At 35.5% G+C, this 16005-nt stretch overlaps 1 protein-coding gene and 1 long non-coding RNA gene across 2 annotated transcripts; both read left to right on the top strand.

Annotated features, from left to right (window-relative positions):
- The first annotated feature begins 3712 nt into the window (after nucleotides 1-3712).
- On the top strand, nucleotides 3713-11361 carry LOC114240042 (carbonic anhydrase 1). The gene is made up of 8 exons (XM_089728488.1): nucleotides 3713-3785; nucleotides 4126-4302; nucleotides 5830-5956; nucleotides 6452-6554; nucleotides 7238-7350; nucleotides 8706-8829; nucleotides 10384-10556; nucleotides 10986-11361. The coding sequence occupies exons 1-8, from the start codon at nucleotides 3713-3715 to the stop codon at nucleotides 11014-11016; spliced, it is 921 nt and encodes a 306-aa protein (XP_089584614.1). The 3' UTR covers nucleotides 11017-11361.
- Nucleotides 11362-12176: 815 nt separating this feature from the next.
- LOC149502771 (uncharacterized) lies at nucleotides 12177-15787 on the top strand. The gene is made up of 3 exons (XR_016323196.1): nucleotides 12177-13620; nucleotides 14077-14197; nucleotides 14289-15787. It is a non-coding gene; the product is annotated as an uncharacterized LOC149502771 (long non-coding RNA).
- The last annotated feature ends 218 nt before the right edge of the window (nucleotides 15788-16005 follow it).

Consider the following 16005-nt stretch of genomic DNA (forward strand, 5'->3'; position numbering starts at 1 on the left):
ATAAAACTGAACTAAAGTTTATTATAATAAATTAAATTCTTCTTCTTTATCTCCACCTTAATCCACTTGGTAGTGTCAGCACAGCGAATTTTTCTATTCCATTCTCCTCTATCAGCTGTCATCTTAACACTCACTTCTCTCTCTCTCATATCGTCATTCACACACTCCATCCATGTCTTCTTCGGTCGACCTCTTCTATAATAAACTAAATTAGGTTTTTTTTTGTAAATTGAATTGAAGACCGGAATCCCGTTGCACCTGGTCTCAATTGTGTTCTTCTTCTTAGCCGTTTGCACTCTTGGCGGATTGACCGTGGTCATCAGTTAGGGTGTTGGTGCGCTTCACAAGACGTCGCCATTCCTCGCGTATCGCTGCCTTTCTTGTGCATTCGTTTCCGTCCGCGACAAGTAATTTTTTCCTAAGTAAAAATGCACCATTCTACGTTCACGAAATTACTCAACCTAAAAATTAATTGTCTCATAAAAATCAAACTTGGGTAACCACTGATCTTCGGACATACAGTGGATATACCGTAACGCTATAACACCAGTTAGGTGTTTTCCGGATTTCACAGATCGACAGACACTTTTCTCAATTTAGATTAGGAGATAACTTAGTACGGATTGGGTTAAGTCGAACTAATATGGACGAAAAGGTACATACAATCAGAAGTCCACGGATTCCGCAGTCTGGTGGTAGGACGTCTTGTGAGTCCGCACGGGTAGGTACCACCGCCCTGCCTATTTCTGCCGTGAAGCAGTAACGCGTTTCGGTTTGAAGCGTGGGACAGCCGTTGTAACTATACTTGAGACCTTAGTACTTATATCTCAAGGTGGGTGGCGCATTTACGTTGTAGATGTCTACGGGCTCCAGTAACCACTTAACATCAGGTGGAAGGCTACTTTTCTTCGTATTTCCGAATACAGGTTCCTACCAAAGCCATATAAAGTGTGCAACCAAAGTTACGGATGGAAAGTTAGTCTTCATCATAATTGGAACTGGAAATAGGACCCTAAAGGAAACAAGTACGGTAACATAGAAAGCCTGTGACCGTTGGATAGGTTTATCGCCCGGATGCCTATTATTATTCCTGCCTATTATTCCTAAAACTGTAACATTAAAAAACAAAACGGTGTTCAGCGAGTGGGCCACCACCGGAGTGTACAAAAGTAGAAAAAAATTGTATGATCTTTACTCTGAAAAAGCTTATAATAATGATGAAACATTTCATCAATATGTCAGGAACTATTCCAAACTATTTAGAAAAGTTTGTTTAGCGGCAAAATCTTTACATTTAAGTGATTTAATCAAAAATGCCCCTGACAAGATAAAGATGACTTGGAACATCATTGGTAGAGAAAGTGGAAAAGTCAGAAATAGCCATCAAGAATTCTCGTTAAAAATAGACGATAAATTGGTAACTAGTCATGAAGATGTGGCTAATGCTTTTGAAAAGTTTTTCTCTGACATTCCAGTTTCAACTACCACATCTCTAAATTCATCCCCCACAGCAGCTGAAATATTATTGCATAACCATGTCAAGAAATGCAATGAAATTTTTAAATTTAAGAAAATTAATTCAAACAATATAATAAAAAGTTTTAATAGCCTTAATGTAAAAAAAACAGCTGACTTGTGGGGAATATCAGTAAAGGTTTTGAAGTCTGTAATAGACATTATTGCTTCTCATCTTGTTAGTATTTTTAATGATTGTATTAAGTGTGGTGTATTTCCTGACTTAATGAAACATAGTAAAGTGATTCCTCTTTTTAAATCTGGTAGTACTGATGACCCCTCTAACTATAGACCTATTTCAGTACTCCCTACGTTGAGTAAAATCTTTGAAAAAATTATTTTGACACAACTTTTAGAACATTTTAATTCAAATAACCTGCTTCATAATAAACAATTCGGGTTTACAAGGGGTCGCTCTACAACTGATGCAGGTGCTTATCTAATCAAAAATATATTTCAATCTTGGGAGGAATCGCATGATTGTCTTGGAATTTTCTGTGACTTATCCAAAGCATTTGACTGTGTTGAACATGAAACATTGGTGAGGAAACTACATCACTATGGTATTAGGGATGGTGCATTGGAACTTATTACTTCCTATTTATCAGGAAGCATACAAACAGTAGATGTGAAAGGAAATAGATCTTCAGGCACCACGTTGAAAATGGGTGTACCTCAGGGTTCCATTTTGGGTCCTTTTTTATTTCTAATATATATAAACGATTTGCCTAGTTTTATTGAGTCCCGACACGAGGTCGTATTATTCGCAGATGATACATCTTTATTATTTAAAATTAAACGACAATTACAAGTCTATGACGAAGTGAATGATGCGATTTCGTGTGTGGTTCATTGGTTCCGTATCAATAACCTATTATTGAATAGTAAGAAAACGAAATGTATTAAATTTACTTTAAAATGTATTAAATCATCTTTAAATGTGAGACAAGTAGATAGTAATGTAATTGTTTCTGAGGAATCATTGGAGCTTGTTGAGTCAACCATATTTCTTGGTATAACAGTGGACTCCAAACTGCAGTGGGGACCTCATATTCATAAATTGGCGAGTAAGCTTAGCTCTGCAGCATACGCAGTAAAAAAAATTAGAATGTTAACAAATGCGGACACGGCTCGTTTAGTTTACTTTAGTTACTTCCACAGTGTCATGTCCTATGGCATTTTGCTATGGGGCAATGCGGCCGATGTAGAAATGATATTTATTCTGCAGAAAAGAGCTATACGTGCTATTTATAACATGCACTCAAGGGAATCCCTGAGGGAAAAATTTAAAGAAATTAAAGTTCTCACTATGCCATCCCAGTACATCTTTGAAAATTTGATGTATGTTCGTAAACATATTGAAGAGTTTCCTAAGATGTCGGACATACATAATAGAAATACTAGGAACAAACACAAGCTTGTTGTGCCGATGAGTAGGTTACATAAGGTACGAAATTCATTCGGGTGTTTGTCTGTGCGCCTGTACAACAAAATCCCACAAGATGTTCAGAACCTACATATACATAGGTTTAAGAAAACTATTAAAGAACATCTGTGCAATAAAGCTTACTATAAAGTCAATGATTATCTAGAAGATTGCACAAAGTGGGAATGAGTTGCTCGCTCCGGGAATTTCAATATTGTAAAATTGTTATGTTATAATTACTTATTGTAATATGAATATTTAAAAAAAAAAAAAAAATATTTAAAATAAAAATAAAAATCTAATAATCAAAAAAAAAAAAAAAACATGCCCGCTGAGTTTCTTGCCAATTCTTCTCAGGACGGAGGCTAATTCTTGTGAATTGGCGGTAATTCTTTTGACGTTCAACAAGTATGTACTTTCATTTATGTTGAATAAAACTTTTTTGATTTGATTTGATTTGATTTGCCAAATGTATATAGTGTTGTAGATATAGAAGACAGAGCTGTGGCCGGTTTAGGCTACCGAGAATGGATTTATTTATTTTTATCGTTATCTGTAATCTACTTTTGCTTTCTAGGAATTACATCATCGTCAAAAAATTACGGAACAGTTTGGCGGTATGACGGTAATACTTTTCATAATTTATAGTTAAAATTTTTTTAATCATTTTCAGGAGAAATATAATACTTAAAAAAATACGCCTTATAAGTTGGACGTATATTAAACGAAGCGAAATCTGCTAACATACTTTATTATTCCTAGATTTCTACAATGTCACAGGGCTCACAGTCCCAGTGCTATGAAGTAGGATCAAAACCACCGCATACTTCGCGATACGAAATCGGTTCATTACCATAATAACTATCCTGCTCTTAAGAGTATACATTTACGATTTAAAACACGTTTTGCAAATGAAATATTTACTTCAGAGCCTTCTGCAGTAAAGGCCGTGAAGTGCATCATATATCTTTCATGAGTACTGAACCGTCATGTCCACCTAGGGTGCCTACATGGCGCTTCATTGGCCTAAGCTCTAGGGAGTAAATATTTCCACGAAATATGGTCAAATTAAACCCGCAAATTCGTCATATCCATTCCCCTGCGAGATAATCATTAGTTCGAATTATTGGAAGATGAGATCCACATGTGTAAATTCTCCTTCTAACAATATGACAAAACCTTAGATCAACACAACTGGCCTGGAGACCGCTGTCGAGAAGGCGGTAAAAGACAATCACCTATTGACATCAAAACAACGGACGTCATCAAGGATTTCAACAGCCTCTTCATCAAATACGGAAACCTCAAGTTTGTTGGCTACAAAAAAGTATTGCTGTCGGCGATTAATAACGGGCTTACTAGTAAGTACAAGAACAAGAATGTTAAATAAGTATCATAAGCTGTCTGACTATTTATATTGGAGAAATAAGGATATGATTTGATAATTTGGGAAGTGTCTTCATTAAGAAGTTCTGCATATCGATCACCTCTTAAATCAGTGCGATGATATGATCTGAGGATGCTTATTTAGGATTAGTTTATTTGAAACCTAAAATACTAGTGGCCATATCGTTGCGTTTAAACAGAGCAAAGTACTATCGTGCCAAAGTCGGTGCATTTTGACAAATAACCAATGAGGAAACAATTTAAAAACTAGTTTGAATGAGTCTAAGGATATTTTCTAAAAAACACTATCAAGTTTTCTGAACATAAAATGTTTTAAAGAATTTTGACGTTCTTTTTATGTCAAGCTCAAAGCCATTCAATTATAAAGCATGAATTTTAATTTTTATGTATCTAATCTAACTAGAGGTCCCGCAGTAGTCGAAATTCGACTATAATTAATTGGAATTGTAAGTTTGCACACTATTATGATTGTATGTTATACTTCTATACTCACAAATTTCGCCAAGACTACACTATAAAAATATTAACAATATTAAATATTATCAGTTCGTAGCTGAGTAGTGCCACGTAAACTTACGTTGAGTTGTGTTTTGTCAAATGCGGAAAACAATATTGAAAAATAATACCTGTACGGTTTTCAGTTCAATTGTCGTATTCGTCACCACGAAAACTGCGCTAACGGAAATGTAGGAAATTGTAGATTAAATAACAATTACTTAATTTATCCCGATTTGGGAGCTAAGCGGGAAAAGACATTGAAAAAGCCTCAGAATCGAGACCGGACACTTTTGCTGAGTTAATTACGAATTCATGAATTGTCATGGTCAGCAATCGGTCTGTTAGCGGTGTATTTTTCGAGGGGTGAAAGGATTTAAACGACATTCCGCTTAATACGCCACTTTTGTCTTTGCTATGAAAGGTGCTTTTTATTTGGTATACCATAGGGCGGCCATGAGAACAAACGAGTCCATTCTAAGGCAGCTAAACATCCGAAAAAGGCTCTCTTCCATCTGCCGTGAACGTGTTATGATCTTCTTCGAACACATCATGCGATCTCCCAGACATTAATTAGAGAAGCTCATCATTGCGGGTCGCATAGAAGGCAAGCGCGTCGTGGGCAGAACACCAGCCAAATGGTCAGATCTAGTAAAGGAAGCACTTGGTGGTAGTCTATACCATGCGGTCCATGCCACCCACGATCGAACACAGTGGAATAACGTCACATGTGGTCGCGATCCTCAGTAGGGAGGGAACGATATAGAAGAGTTTATTTGGTATTAGCATCAGCAGTTCGATGTTTTTAATTGAACTTCTATTAAGTTTAGTCCATTCAAATACCTTCAAAGGTTTTTTTTGTTATGATATGTTTTCCAAATTTCAGACTTTAAATGGCTCTGCAGTAACGGTATCGCTTTCCGACGTAAAGTAATATAGACCTTCTGTTCAGTTGTCAGAGTTAAAAATATGTTTACCTATTACAGTACAGTTCACCACTGATGGAGACGAATCGATCCACCCTACGATCACTGGAGGCCCCCTCAAACACAACTACAGACTTGAGCAGATGCATTTCCACTGGATTTCCGAACACTCTTTAAACGGAATTAAGTATGAGCTTTCTTTTACAACTAAATTGAAGGCAGTTTAGTGATTAGTGTGTTCTTTAGAGAAAACCGTAACGGTTGTTTTCAAAAGTCCAACACAAGGCAACCGAAAATCTCAGTTTAACTCATACAGCCGCGATACGTCAAAATTAAGGCTTCGACTTCATGTCTCAAGGAAGGCAATGGCTTTCGCGAGACCAATGACTTTTTTATTCTTTTATTATTGCTTAGATAGGTGGACGAGCTCACAGCCCACCTGGTGTTAAGTGGTTACTGGAGCTCATAGACATCTACAACGTAAATGCGCCACCCACCTTGAGATAAGTTCTAAGGGCTCAGTATAGTTCAACGGCTGCCCCACCCTTCAAACCGAAACGTATCACTGCTTCACGGCAGAAATAGGCAGGGTGGTGGTACCTACCCGTGCGGACTCAGAAGAGGTCCTACCACCAGTCAACCAGTCAGTGTGACTACCTTCGTAATTGTTACAAATTGACAGGTTCCCAATGGAAATACATTTCGTTCATGTTCAATCGGACCTCTCTGTCGACGAGGCTCTAATGAAGAGAGACGGCTTAGCTATCATAGCTGTGTTTTGTGAAGTGAGTACCCAAAAACCTAATTAATAGTTCAATCCCTCTAGTATTACTTACTAAACACAAATTAAGTTTATTTACACTTTAATTACACTCGGTGATAATTATATGCAATCTTGATTTACCTAAACAAATTTAATAAACAGTATATATAACACTGACACTGACTATCTAAATTCGTATTCTATTCGTAACCGTATTCTAAGGTGGTGCCTTACTGGGTTATAAAGTAGTTAGCTCTCCTTTGTTTTCTGGGCTGGGTGTCGAACCTCCTACAAAGCCCCCACCCATAGGTGGGGCGCGGGTTATGTGGTATCGGACGGTCTGCAGATGTTGGTAACCGGATCAAGGACGGTATTTAGAGCCGTACTCACTAGATGACTCCCCTGCGCTCTCACACAAGCGTTCGATCCCCCCCGAGGTCAGAACCCGGGAGTGAAGGGTAAAGCGGTCAAAAAAGCAGCAAGACGCGCTGCTCTAGGCGGTACAGATGACAGTGTGTAATTTGTACCCGATTATGTATTTAGTGAATGCACATATAATACCCCATACGTGTCAAAAATGAATCCAGAGAGCTCAGTCTAGTAAAATGACATTCCAAAAAATTATAGGCTAGGTATATTAAAGTCATATTTGTGGCACTTTTATTCTTTTTTCGAAAATTAACGTTTATGAAATGTTTCAATAAGGTACAAGCAGATTTAGACGACTACGAGAACACTCCTGTCGATGAAATAATTGAGCACCTTCCGAACCTGACGAGTACCGGAGACAGAATTAGTGGCGTACTACTGGATATAAGGTTAGGGTAATTATCACGATTTAATGAGCACGTTATTAACAAAAAACCAAAATAATCGAATTGAAAACTTTTTCTTTTCAAATATGTTTTGTTAAGAACGGTGTCACCCAATATATCACTACATATAGTATAAAACAAAGTCGCTTTCTCTGTCCCTATATCTGTCTGTCCCTATGTATGCTTAAATCTTTAAAACTACGCAACGGATTTTGATGCGGTTTTTTTTAATAGATAGAGTGATTGAAGGTTTATATGTATAATAACATCCATTAAGCAGTGGAGAAATCAATAATAAATTACAGTTTCCGAAGCGAAGCGAGGGCGGGTCGCTAGTATGCAATATAGAGTATTTTTGAATTCATAAATAATTTGAAGTCGTCGTGGCTTCATGGATAGCACGCGTGGTGGTGATCGAATGGTGCGACTGTGCCGTCGTTGAAATCGCGCAGGCAGGAACTAATTTGTCTATTAATGCAATGTCTATGTGCTTCGGTAACCACTTAATACCAGGAGGGCCATGAGCTAGTTCAGCCATCCAAGCGATAAAAAAATTTGTTGAAGTTCTTGTCCTCTGTATTGTTCTTCTGCGAGTTTCTTAACGTCCTCGATAGCGTGAAAGTTAAGCCAATTTCTTTATGCAATTGGAAAAGCGCCTCTACCGGCAAAACTACGCAAACGATCCCATTCCATACACAAACATGAGCTAACTTTTACGCTATCGAGAACATTAAAATACTCGCACTAAGCACACTGAACTTTTCTGTTCCGTACATTTTCCTGTAATATTTGAAAGTTTTTTGCCGCTGTTTTGTTTAATGACATCCCCAGTAACTGCAGCTCATCTACGATGAGCTCATGGTTGTAAAGGTTAACAATTTCAGGGGTATAACCAACCCGGTCTCAGTAATGCATTGGGGCTTGAAGTTATTGAACAACTAGCGGCCCGCTCCGGCTCCGCTCGGGTCTTTAACAAAAATTTCAACGATATTTGACGTTACGTTTAATTTTTTTAAATAAAATAAATACTTATTGCGGCACAACTGTAATAATTAGACATAATATGCTGTCGCGACACTTTTTGTAAATAATAATGTGTTCTACAAACCGGAGCCTATTCAATACAAACAAACAAATCTTTCCTCTTTTTAATATTAGTATAGATAAGGCTTTTTACAATACCACTTTACAATAACATTAACACTTTGTTTCAATGTAAACGACATTCACATTGCGATGTATATGGATTCCGATAACATCTTAATACCAGATGAATCGTGAGCTCATCCGCCAACGAAAGAAACTCAAAAATCAACAACCACAAAATATGATAGCTAATTTAAAATACTCCGTTCTAGTAAACTCCTAAGCCCTAAAAACAACAATTATTTCACGTACGCTGGATCTTTAACTTCGCCGGAGTGCAATGAGGTTGTTATTTGGATCATCTATCAATATCCTATTCGCATATCGGATACGCAGGTAAATGAACTATATATAATATAATATATAATATATATATAATGTGAACACTAGGAACAAACATAGGCTTGCGTTGCCGGCGGCTCGAATTAAGAAAATAAGCAACTCTTTCAGGGGGCTGGGTGTACAACTTTTCAACAAGATCCCACAAAACGTTCAACTACTACCTGTTCATAAATTTAAGAAAACTGTCAAGGAACGTTTGTGCAACAAGGCATATTATAAAGTTAAGGATTTTTTACTAGATGGCACTACGTGGGAATGAGGCGTTCGCTCCTGGCCTTTTCATTTTTCATTATTATTATTATTTATTTGAATTGTATTTTTTTGACTTGTTTTTTCGTATACTGTAATATGTTTTCTTGTTTAAAAAAAAAAAAAGAAAATAGATGAGAAAATACAAAAAAAAAAAAAAAAGCCCGCTGAGTTTGTTTCGCCGGTTCTTCTCAGGACTGTGGCTTTTTTGGGAACCGGTGGTAGAGTTAGCATTTTCTTTTACATTTTGACATTCAACAAGTGTGTTTTTGATGGCATCCAAGTTGAAATAAATGATTTTGAATTTGAATTTGAATTTGAATATAGTACGAATATAAAGACTTTTTAAACAAAAAAAGATAGACGAAATTATTGCGAACCTGATAGAAATTCGTTGAAGCAACAGCCAAGACACTTTGTACCGCTAATGATTATTTCCAAACCAAATTATTAATCTTAACGCTACAGAAACATTTAGGAATTAAGCTTCTATCTAACCTGTATAATTTTAAATGCTTAAATAGCAAAAAGAATGACTTTATACTTTATTCTTTAACTAATATAATAACTTTATTCTCATTTGGTGACGTAAGAACTTTAAATTGTTCGAAATGTCGGAAGAACTATAACGAGAATAAAAAACGCAAAATTAAACCTTCAAAATAGTTGTAATTGTGTCTACTATTCGAGAAAAACTAATAGTATACTAATAGACAGGCTATTATATTATACCTCATAGACACAGCCCACATAGTTTCTCGCCGAATCTTCTCAGTGGATCGCGATTCTGATCCGGTGGTAAATTCTGCGAAACAGTGCTCTTGCTAGTGCTCATGTTAGCAAATTCTCTCACGTTGAGCCCGTAAACTCACCTACCGGTGCGCGCGTAAGTGTAATAGCCTCTTAAGCTATCAACGATTATGTAGGAAAAAAATGTAGGTACATATTTTTTTTATTGCTTAGATGAGTGAACGAGCTTACAGCCCACCTGGTGTTAAGTGGTTATTGGAGCCCATAGACATCTACAACGTAAATGCACCACCCATCTTGAGATATAAGTTCTAAGGTCTCAGTATAGTTACAACGGCTGCCCCACGCTTCAAACCGAAACGCATTACTGCTTCACGGCAGAAATAGGCAGGGCGGTGGTACCTACCCGTGCGGACTCACAAGAGGTCCTATACAATTAAGAATTAAGGTCGCATTGAGCCCAAATCTAGACTTAGCCCATTCACAATGTCATCACGTCTTTTAAAATTTGCATGTTATTGCCTTAAATATACCTACATTTGATTCCAGTACCGACAGTTCAGCAAGATAAGCGCTGGACGTCACAATTTCCGTAGCCAGCAGCGTTTATCTCAGCACGTGGTGTTCACTCCGCCATCGAACCACGTCAACAAACCACACTTAGTGGTGTTTTTCGAAAACGTCGTCAATTTGGTTGCGGATTTCTTTAGAAATGTTACCACGTAAGAAGCTTCCTATCATATTTATGTCGAAAAATCAATAAATCGTCAAATTTTCGGCGATCTCTAAAAATTTCTGCCGTGAAGCAGTGATGCGTTTCGGTTTGAAGGGTGGGGCAGCCGTTCTAACTATACTTGAAACCTTACTTATATCTCAAGCTGGGTGGCGCATGTACGTTGTAGATGTCTATGGGCTCCAGAAACCACTTAACATCAGGTGGGCTGTGGAGCTCGTCCAACCATATAAGCAATTTTTTTTTTTTTACAAGAAACGTTAGTCGAAATTAAAATAAATTCTTTTGGGCGTTAAATCGCGTGATAAGCTTAAAACTAAAATATCAACAACGGACTTTTTAAAATTATTATTAAATTAATATGAAATACAGATAATTTTTATGAAAACTATTTTTAAATAATTACCTTTTTTTACAGCTACATGAAAAAAGAATTGAGGTCGCGATAAGAAAAGAATTTGAAAAATGAATTACAGCGGATATGTGCAAGCGGTGCAAGATTGCACCAGTTTTGTGTTACGATGTTTTTGAATTGGTATTTAGAACAAAAATAACACTTAACTTGAAAAGTTTTTAATGTTCATGTTTTACGATTTAAGTTAATAAACACATCAATGTTGCGGCGACGTCGAACTTCTTTGAGGATCTTGTCAATTTCGATGTACACTCTTCAACCAACACCTACCCTACATCAATTATTCCCACGTTGACGCTTTCAGCTCTAACACTAGGAGCAGACTTAGGGACCCCGGTAACCGTACTCGTCGAACTCGGCAAAGAGGTCGACGTGCAACCTTACCTGTGGATCTTCTCAGCGGGTCGCAATTCCAATCCGGTAGTAAATTCATTAGCGAAGCAGTTGATCTTGAGTAGTTAGGTTTCCTTTAGAGGCGCTCTGGTAATTGTTAGCAAATCCCACCCCTCCTGGCTGAGCCTTTGCGCGCTCACCTGTCCTGGTGAAACTGGAAAGGCCTCTGGGCCACCAGTAATCCTTCAATCATATAAAAAAACCCACGCCTATTGCCACGAAGTGGCTAAACGCAGATATGAGAAGGTAATATTATAGTATTATCATCATGGACACACACTATAGGTATGTGACGATAGGCTAAATTAAACTTTATCTTTATAGACAAGTGTGATTCCGTGTAAGCCCCTCTAAACATCTCAGAATTTGAAAAACTAAAGTTGGTCCAGTGATCGAAATTCGACGATAATCACTGAGATTTCAAGTTTCACATTATGAATTTATGAAGTTTAATTGATATCACTAAAAGTTAGGCAATAGCTACTGAACAAGACAAAGAAAAATGCTGCGTTTGAAAAACTCGTCGTAGTTGTCGCGGCCTGAAGAATAAACTGCCCGGCACATTAGTACCAAGCGACGCAACTGCGCCGGTATTCAAACGCCCCAGACACGTACCAATTTTTGTAATGAAATACATCCTTAAGAAACGTTCACGATTGAGTTCCACTGTATAAGAAAATCGTGTAATGAAATGATATATCCAAAAAATATAATTCGCGAAATTACTGTTGGTAAGTCGTCTTGTAAGTCCGCGCGGGTAGGTCCCACCGCCCTGTCTATTTCTGCCGTAAAGCAGTTATGCGTGGAGTCAGGGGGGTGCAACTCCCATACAAAGGAAAATAACATACAACTAGCGTCATCTTACTCCTGTGGCGACGTCATTTTTGTAACTTTTAGGCATTAATGATCTAATAAACTCACTAGATGGCAGATATGAGTTCTGACTCAATAAAAAATGTAGCGTACTTTGAAGCAGTGCTTCCACTTTTAGGGAATTCTCCCTTTTTTAGGGAAAAATAGCTGATATTTTGGATGATAAAGACAATTTAAAAAATACCAGGATTTAGCATATTTCGGGGTAAAAAGCAAAGCCTATACTAGTAACTGTTGTGAATTTTAAAATAAACGATAATTAAAGTAAAACAATGAACATTTTATTTTATGGAGAGAGAATGACATTAAGTCGAGTTGACAAGTAAAAGAATAAAACAGAGTTGTGTATAAAAACTATAAAGGTTTGATTCAACAGTAACCCTCTAGTAAAGTAAATCATAGATTAAGCCACTGCTTTTTCTTAGGGATTCCCCAGAATCCCAATAAGTATAATCCGCCAAATTTTTATTTACCTATTTTCGTTGATGTCACCAGAACTTACTTGTATTGTAATATACAGGTACTTCATGTACCATGAAAGATTATCATGGTAATTTCATTTACGAAAACCTTGTAATTGTCATTTCACTTTTGCTAGCAGTTCCTTCTTCAAAGACTGAGGTGGAAAGATTATTCAGTGTTCTCAAATTTAAAAACTGACAAAAGAAACAGGCTTTCTAATGAAACCCTGAACGGCTTGCTTCATAGAAAGTTCCCAACTTTGCCAGCAAACAATTGCTCAATTTTAGAACCGAACAGTGTTAGGTTGTGCAGCAAAAGAATATAAAAGCAATGCGTCGACTTCCTTGAAAATTCTAATCCTATAGATCTATGATCTTCTGGGGGCGTTTATATTATATATACCTACATTAAATAATATGCTGTGGTTTATTTTCTGTATTTTATTTACGCTTTCTATATAAAGGATTTATGAAAGTTGTCTAGGAAATTTTAGGGTAAATTCAAAAGAAACTAGGGTAAAATGTGTTAAAAAAAACGTAAGTGGAAACACTGCTTTGAAGTTTTCAAAATTCCAGGGCCGTAAAACAATCTCAAAAAAAAAAAAAAGTTTTCAAAATGTCGTAACGATTTAATTTTTTAAATCGTTTTTTTTTGGTCTTGGTGTGAGTTATTTTACGTTGTAGTATTAATTTAGAGCAACTTTTAGCTTTATGAGAATATTAGACGATTAGACATTGAGAAACTCTGTTTTGAATTCTCTTTAGACATAACTTGGCTCCAATACTTTTTTCTTCGTTAGCGTTTCGTAAGCCTGTGTAACTATTTTCATTTCTTACAGAATGTTTATTATTAAAAATCAGCATGCCTCGAAGATCGAAAATGAAATGCTATTTCGGATGCCTTGATAACGGTGAGTTTACACTATTTTCCCGGTATATTATTTGCTAACAGAATTATTATTCATAATATAATTAAATGAATTAGCACCAACTAATGGTCCTTCCTATTTCTGCTGCCTAGCTATCATATATGTTAAGTTTTGATCAAAACAGTCGGTATTAAGTCTCGTACTATCACACACACACCTCAGATAATAAAATTGTCTCGAGTGGGTGGAAGTATTTATGTTTTGCAACTCAGCGTATTATATGCTTATTGTCAAGTGGGCCCGAACTAGTTTTTTGGAATGATCAATCAGTCATGCTTTCCTGTTTAAATAAAATACAGCACAATTGATCTCACATCCAAAGTTAGATGATGGCATTCACGTTTTGTTTCCTGGTGTTTGATAACTAAGTTACACCAAGTGGCCTGTGACCACGTTCATCCTTCTACCCAATATAAAATAATGTTTTTATTTTTGTAGACAAAGGTTTGATAATGACAAAATTTTATGGAAAAATTATAAGGAGCACTAAAATGTCTGAAACATGAAAAGATTGATGCACTATATTTGAACCAGAACGTGTTATGTAATATATTAATTTGTAAGTAAGATTACATTAACACAAAATTTTTCATGGTCGTATTTTTTCAATATTTGTTACATACTTAAGATACTTTGTTTCTCCGTTTCAGAAGAGAAACTGATTCAGCAAGGAACGTGAACTCTCAAGGGATCTTAATTTTTTTTAAATATGTTTATAATTGATAAATTAATAATTGAAATACTTCATAAGAACTAAATTGATGCCAATTTTGTTTTAAAATAGGTTGTTTAGTTCTTATAGTTATAATATTACGTTTGAATAGTTGTAATTAGTAAGTTAGTAATATATGAAAATACTGATATAAATTTTTGTAAATAACCTTTTGTAAATTCTACGAGAAGATGATTTTAATTAATGATCAAAAGTCAACGGTCTTTAAAAGCATTATTTGCAATTATTTAGATTAACTGTGGAATATATTTGCTAAGTTGTGTTTTCTGTATGAGCAGATATAAATGAAAATGCCCAAACATGATTATGTTTCTTACATTTTCATTATGTGAAATCAATATGCTTGTGACTGATTATATTAATAATTTATTAAAACTTAAGTGATAGACAGCAACCCCTATGGCACTGCTGAAGTTTATAAGCACTGGTGACCACTTATCATGGGCCGGGTTGCGTGCTCGTCTGCTGTTGAGTGCAATAAAAATTTTCGTAACCCTTTCTATTATTTAGATGTAATATTAGTGTACATTTAATTTGGATTAAAAGATAAATTTACATTTTATGTTTGCATGTGTATGTTTATAATTCATTTGCATGTAACAAACACCAGTTTCTTTTGTAACAAAATGTAAACTAATGGTTTGTAATGAATGTAATTAACTTTAAGATGATTTTCTTTCAATCTGCTGTTTGTTTCATCTAGTATTACCAAAGCTAAAGCATCAGAAACGTCAGAATAGAAATAATTTAGATAGGGAATAAAAGTATAACTAATGTAATCATGTCTAAGATTACTATAAGCGTCATTAAGTACAAACTATCAATATTTAAGAGTACTTTAAATCATCATTACATTTTTTAAAAAATTTTTGTTTTTCAAATCATGTAATAAAACGTTTGTGCAGAACAAAATGTCACATGTTATGAACATGATTGTGGGTTAATCGTTTCTTAAATTTCTAAATGTTTATAAGAATGCTAAGAATAATTTAGTATTCACTTTAGTGTGTGTATTATCTCTACAATGCTAGTATAAATGACAATTATTGTATGACGAAGCATAGGTAGTGTTTATAGATGTAATATTTTCATACAAGGTCATGATCTGTCACGATCAACTTTAAGCAAGAACTGCTATAGTTAAGAAACAAATTTATTAAATTTAATTCAAATTGTCTACTATGTTTGTAATGGAAAGCTGACATGTTTATATTTCGCACAAATGACTTAAGTGACATTGAATGATTTGATTATCTAGACTTAATTAACTTTTAGATAACTTTCGATTTAATGTTATTAAGTACTCTAGTAGGATTAATCTAGAGGAGTTATTGTTATTCGAAATTTTATACAATTGTACGTTCATACTATCTAACAGTAAATTGTTTGTAATATAGGGAAATTAAATAGCTTACAGAGAATTACAGCTTTTTATTTAAAAAAACTGTTTTCTCTCTGTATGAAAAGGTCTTATCGATTAGAATGCTGAACACAATCAAACGTTCTTTAATATTTCATAAGTACTACCGGGAATTTCAGCGATTCTAAACGATAAGATTTTTTCATAAAGAGAGGTAATTATAAAAAATATTAAAATTACTAAAAAAGCCACCTGGTGGGGCTAGGGAGACTAA

Source organism: Bombyx mandarina, chromosome 06 (genome assembly GCF_030267445.1).
Source record: "Bombyx mandarina strain Sakado chromosome 06, ASM3026744v2".
In the NCBI taxonomy this organism is placed as follows: domain Eukaryota; kingdom Metazoa; phylum Arthropoda; class Insecta; order Lepidoptera; family Bombycidae; genus Bombyx; species Bombyx mandarina.

Bases quoted from the DNA above. Each gene is read 5' to 3' on its own strand.
- LOC114240042 (XM_089728488.1), top strand. From the start codon at position 3,713: ATGTCACAGGGCTCACAGTCCCAGTGCTATGAAGTAGGATCAAAACCA. The intron at 3,786-4,125 runs GTTCATTACCAT...ACAAAACCTTAG, and splicing joins TACTTCGCGATACGAAATCG to ATCAACACAACTGGCCTGGA. The intron at 6,555-7,237 runs GTGAGTACCCAA...TGTTTCAATAAG, and splicing joins TCATAGCTGTGTTTTGTGAA to GTACAAGCAGATTTAGACGA.